This window comes from Orycteropus afer, unplaced genomic scaffold, assembly GCF_000298275.1.
Source record: "Orycteropus afer afer isolate SDZICR_OR568_19922 unplaced genomic scaffold, OryAfe1.0 scaffold00140, whole genome shotgun sequence".
NCBI lineage: Eukaryota > Metazoa > Chordata > Mammalia > Tubulidentata > Orycteropodidae > Orycteropus > Orycteropus afer.
The window spans coordinates 7,871,395-7,877,345 of record NW_006921727.1 but is presented as its reverse complement, the minus strand read 5'-3'; the positions used below and the strand labels follow the sequence as shown (position 1 = coordinate 7,877,345).

The window sequence follows — 5,951 nt, the reverse complement described above, 5'->3', positions numbered from 1 at the left end:
TATCTTCTGTGTCTGTGTTAATTGGTTTCCCTTTTCTTTGTTGAAGAGGGTCTGTGCAATCCTTCTGCCTAGTCCGCCATCTTGCCCTGCCTCCTCAGATTTCATATTCTTAATTTAATTCATATTGATATGATCTTAGGGTCCTCATGAGTCATTAAATGATTCAGAAGGACCTAATTCAGGAAGAGTTTCTCATGTAATTGTTTATTAATCAATAGTAAACACTTTCATTAAGAATTTGTTTTAAGAATGTGTTTGATGAAGTAATATTTTCCATTTTGTGACGTTAGCTGCAATTTTTAAGTGAGCTTTTATGGCTCAGTGGTTACAGTCCTTGGTAGCTAAGCAAACGGTCAGCAATTCAAACCCACCAGGTGCTATACAGTAGAAATATATGGCAGGCTGCTTCCATAAATATTTACAGCCTTAGAAACTATATAAGGCAGTTCTACTCTGTCCTATAGGATCACTGTGAATTGGAATTGACTTGATGATCATGGGTTTTGGTTTTTTGAGGGGACTTGCTGAAATTTTTAGTGTATAACTTAGGAAATATATATATGTAATTATAAAAGTGATATGCATAACCTATACATATGTTTGTTCTTCATTTGTAAGGCAGATGGACAGCACAGAACTACAGCCAATTCTGGGGAATGACTTTAGAAGAAGGTTTCAAATTTCGCCTTGGCACCTTGCCACCTAGCCCCATGCTTCTGAGCATGAATGAAGTGACAGTAGGTGCTCTCTTTGATTTTTATATGTTTGTGTGTGTGTGTGTATAGGATAGTTGTATGTATATTGAAAGTAATGTCAAATAACTAAATTAATGAGTTTTCAGCACCCAAGAGATATAACTCAGTATATAATTTTTCCCCAAGGTTACATTCCACAAAAGTTTCATGTGGCCTTTGAAAATTTACTACAATCAATTAGATATTGTATCTTTTTTAATAAAATGATGGTGTGTTCTTTCCAACTGGAAATTATTTTTTTGAAATACATATTTCTGGTTATTGGTGGTTCAGTGACCCAAAGCTTAAGCAAGACATGAATCGTTCTTATTTGTCTTTGTTTAAGTATCTTGTGAATTCATCAAAACTTTGTTTCATTTTCACATGAGGATGAAGTGAATGTCAGTAACTGAACATACATATGCTATGATGATTAGCAAATGTTTGTCCTAAAAAATAAAATTCCATTAAAAGATGTATTGGGTCTGAACCCATCAGCTGCTCTGCAGGAGAAAGATACAGCAGTTGGCACCTGTAAAGGCTAGAGCCTTGAAAACCCTATGGTGTAGTTCTACTCTGTCCTGTAGGATTGCTATGACTAGAAATTGACTTGGCAGCAATGAGTTGTTTTTTGAATTGTCCGAAAGGATGACAGTTTGAACCCATACAAAGGCAACATGGAAGGAAGGCCTGGTGGTCTGCTTCTGACAAACTGCAGTCATGAAAACCCTATGGAGTACAGTTCTACTCGGCAACACATGGGCTTGTCATGAGTTGGAAGTGACTTGATGGCAACTTCTACTGGCACTAGCATCATCTGATAATAGGTACCTTGCATGAACAGACATCTACCTCTCTAGTTTTCCCAAATTCTAACTCTAACACACTGGTTTACTATACATTACATGGTATCTCTGAGTCATGTACATTTTCCAGTTGAGGTGGTGATTGAATTCAAAGTCTAGTACAAACACCTAGGGTGAAGTGATACTCCTATACGGCTGACCCACAGCCTCTTCACTCTAAATTAAGACATCAGATTCTAGGTGTCTAAAAACTCTCAACATCTCAGAGTAGCTAGATGGTTTTTTGCTGCTGGAAGAGTTATAAACCCACAGGTTTCTCATTAAACACTGAATGTGCTTTTCTTTCAAGTGATGTAATAAACTGAGTCACCAACTCAACTTCCAGTAGTAGGGCCTACTAACTTAAAACTGTGACAGAAGATAACAATCACTGGCATTTATTGAGTAGTTGGTATGCTGTACACTTTCATACATTAACTCTTAATCCCCACCACAGCTTGATGTAGTGGATATTATTATGATCCACATTGTAGAGATAAGCAGCCGAGACAGAGAGGTTATGTCACACTGAGATGGTTGAGAGAAGTTAACAGGCCATCGCAGAATTTCTTAAATTGCAGAGCTAGGACATCTAAAAATGTCTAACAAAACAAACCCTAAAGTTTTAGCAGTGTCAGCTTTGACCAATTCAAATTCCAAACAGCAAAAGAAAAGTCTTTTAATCCCTTAACCAGGGTTAATTTACTGAAATGATCAGCTTATATATATATATTTTGGTCTTTCCTACAAGCAGTAAGATAAAAAAAAAAAATCTTCACAGGCATGGCTCAGACTCATAGCCCCAACTGTGTGATCAATTGCAAAAGAATGACTATGTTTTGTTTTGTTTTTCATGATTGTCCCCAGCTTAAAGACTCCTAGTTTCACTTTTCTTTCCAAAGAGTCATGTTCTTTACCAGAACGTAAAACCAACCAATCAACAAAGGCAGCAATGTTTAAGAAAAGAGTTGTCCATTTTCTGAGGATTGTTCTTTCATTAGCTTTTATTGAGGGCCACAAGTGGCCAAACAATCAATTGGGTGTCTATAAACATTTCTTGGAGGCTACATCTGACATTTCTTTCTTAAGCTTTAATTTTCACAACTTGGAATGTTTTAAATTAAAGAGCAAATGAGGTACATTTCTTTCCCAAGTCACCACTCACCATAGCCTAGAAAAAGAAATCTAATTCTAAATCCTTTATTGGCTCCTGGGGATTTGTTTGCATAAAAGTCCTCGGTGTGGTGGTATTTAAATGAAAAATCTTAATGACTAGTACTTTCAGAGAATTTAAACTATGTAGGGCTATGAATTAATGTTGGGAACTCTGGTAGCGTAGTGCCTAAGGCACTTGACTGCTAACCAGAAGGCTGGAGGTTCAAACCCACCAGCCACTCCTTGGAAGGAAGATGGGGCAATCTACTTTCGTAGTGATACTGCCTCAGCAACCCAAGGAGGGGTCGCTATGAGTCGGGTCCAACTCGAAGGTACATAACAACAGCAACATGAATTAATGTGATAGAGTGGCATTCTAGAAAAGTAGTAAGGAAAATTAAACTGACCTATAAGAGTTCCATGATCCATTTATGATATAAACCAAGGCAATAGCTTCTTAATCCTAGGGTAAAGTAGCTTGAGGACTGAAGGCCTTTCAAAAAGTTTCTGAGTATTGCAATTGTCCTAATATTTTGTCAGATAGAAGAGATTCAGAAATACAAGTACTTCTAGGAAGAAGATGATGTCAATATAAACTGAGTTAAGCTGGTAGCTGTAGTCAGAGCTAAGAAATAAGTAATTTCCTAGGATGGTGACTGCACAGAAAATAGCCCAATACATGATATCAAACTGCCTCCAAGTATAGTAAAAATGAATTGTTTTTCTGAAGGTATGCTTCAGCACAACCACTTTTTTGTTTGTTTTTTGCTCTTTAGTTTTTATTATGCCATTTTCAACACAAGGTGGGCTGTAAGTAGACTTAGGTCGGGCAGTTGCTACAGTGCTATGATTTCAGGCACACGTGGAATTCCATTGCAGCACACCTCTAAAATCTTTCCTTTTCCTTGGACACATTGCCTTGATGAGAGTTGGGGTTTATGAAATTCTTCTCCCTGTGCAGAAAAGATGTATCTTCAGTCATCTCATTCCTGGGAAATCTCTTCTCTAACCCTGTCTGGTTTCCTGGCTCCAGTCCTTAGCTTAAGTCACTAGTTCCCATAAGGTGTCTGCTGATCATAAATTAGTGGAATATCAGTACGTGTCATACAAAGAGTTACATGATCATATGTATTTGAAAAACCTCTTTAACCTACAGATCTCTGGATAGTGCAAATGGTTATGTGCTACTACAAAGACACAAACAGGGGTGCCTCAGAAGAAAGCCTGTGATCTGCTTTCAAAGGGTCACAGACTTGGGAACCATATGGAGTGCAAATCTCTGAAACACACAGTATTGTTATGAGTTTAAATTGACTAGATGCAACTGTTTTTATTTATTTATTTTTCTTTGTTTATTTTACCTATAGGAATTTGTTGATCTTTAGACAGAGAATGGTCAGACTTCATCTCTTGTACTTTGATTATACTGTGAGAAGAGACCAATACCTTGAGAAGGATATCCTGCTTGGTAAAGTGGAAGATCAGAGAAAAAGGAGAAGACCTACAATAAGATGGATTGACACAGTGGTTGTGATGATGGGCTCAAGCATGGGAACAGTTGTGAGGATGTTGCAAGACTGGGCAGTGTTTCATTCTGTTGTACATAGGATCACTATGAGTCAAAACTGACTCTATGGCACCTAACAACAACAACAAGATAAGAATTACTTCAATCCAAATGAGTTTGTTTTCAAGGTATGATTAGTAACAATGAGGAATAGAAATATGTTGATAGTAGGGGACTGGAAAAAGGTAATTTGGAGGTTTCAGGGTGTAGTATTTCCTGGATAGTGTGGTGCAATTGTTAGGTGCCATTGAGTCAGCTCCAACTCATAGTGACCCTGTGTACAAAAGAATGAAACTGTCTGGTCCTGCACCAGCCTCACAATCCTTGCTATACCTGACACCATCATTGCAGTTACTGTGTCAATCCATCTCATTGAGGGCCTTCCCCTTTTTTCACTGACCCTGTACTTTACCAAGCATAATATCCTTCTCCAGAGAATGGTCCCTCTGACAACATGACCAGAATAGTCAGACAAAGTCTGGTTATTCTCACTTCCAAAGAGTGTGCCGGCTGCACTTCTTCTAGGACAGATTTGTGCATTCTTCTGACAGTCCATGGTACTTTCAGTATTCTTGGCCAACGCCACAACTCAAAAGCATCAACTCTCCTTCAGTCTTCCTTATTCATTGTCCAGCTCTCACATGTATATGAGGCAATTGAAAATACCATGGCTTGGGTTAGGCACATCTTAGTTTTCCAGAAGACATCTTTGCTCTTCAGCACTTGAAAGAGGTCTTTTGCAACAGGTGTGCCCAGTGCAATACATTGTCTGATTTCTTGACTGCTACTTTCATTGGTGTTGATTGTGGAACCAAGTGATATGAAATCTTTGACAACTTCAATCTTTTCTCCATTTATCATAATGCTGCTTATTGGTCCAACTGTGAGGATTTTCATTTTACTTATGTTGAGTAATAAACCATGCTGCAGTCTGTAGTCTTTAATCTTCATCAGTAAGTGCTTCAAGTCAATCTTCACTTTCAGCAAGCAGGGTCGGGTTGTCTGCATATTGCAGGTTGTTAATGAGTTTTCTCCGATCCTTATGCCACATTTTTTTCACATAGTCCAGCTTCTTGTATTATTTGACCAAAAACCAGAGGAACTGTGAGATGCCATTGAGAACACCATACATGAAGAAAGCAAAAGGTCATTAAAAAACAGGAAAGGAAGAAAAGACAAAAATGGATGTCAGAAGAGACTCTGAAACTTGTTCTCGAAATGAGAATAGCTAAAGCAAATAGAAGAAATGACAAGATAGAGAACTGAACAGAAGATTTCAAATGAAGAGCAGCTCAAGAAGACAAAGTCAATTATTATAATGAAATTTAAAAAGATCTGGAGTTAGAAAACCAAAGGGAAAGAACAAGCTCAGCATTTCTCAAGCTGGAAGAACTGAAGAAAAAAATTCAAGCCTCAAGTTCCAATATTGTAAGATTCTATGGGCAAAATACTGAAGACACAAGATACATCAAAAGAAGATGGAAGGACTACACAGAGTCATTGCATCGAAAAGAATTGGTTGATGTTCATCTATTTCAGGAGGTGGCATATGATCAAGAACTGATGGTATTGAAGGAAGAAATCGAAGCTGCACTTAAGGAATTGGCAAAAAAACAAGGCTCCAGGAATTGATAGAATACCCACTGAGAT

General features: G+C 37.8%; 1 protein-coding gene across 1 annotated transcript in view; it reads left to right on the top strand.

Moving 5' to 3' along the window:
* The window catches only part of TINAG (tubulointerstitial nephritis antigen), a 147,835-nt gene that overhangs the window by 36,869 nt on the left and 105,015 nt on the right, over positions 1-5,951 (top strand). The window contains exon 4 of the mRNA XM_007945625.2: positions 623-737. Within this exon, the coding sequence (XP_007943816.1) occupies positions 623-737 (115 nt within the window). The remainder of the gene's footprint in view (positions 1-622; positions 738-5,951) is intronic.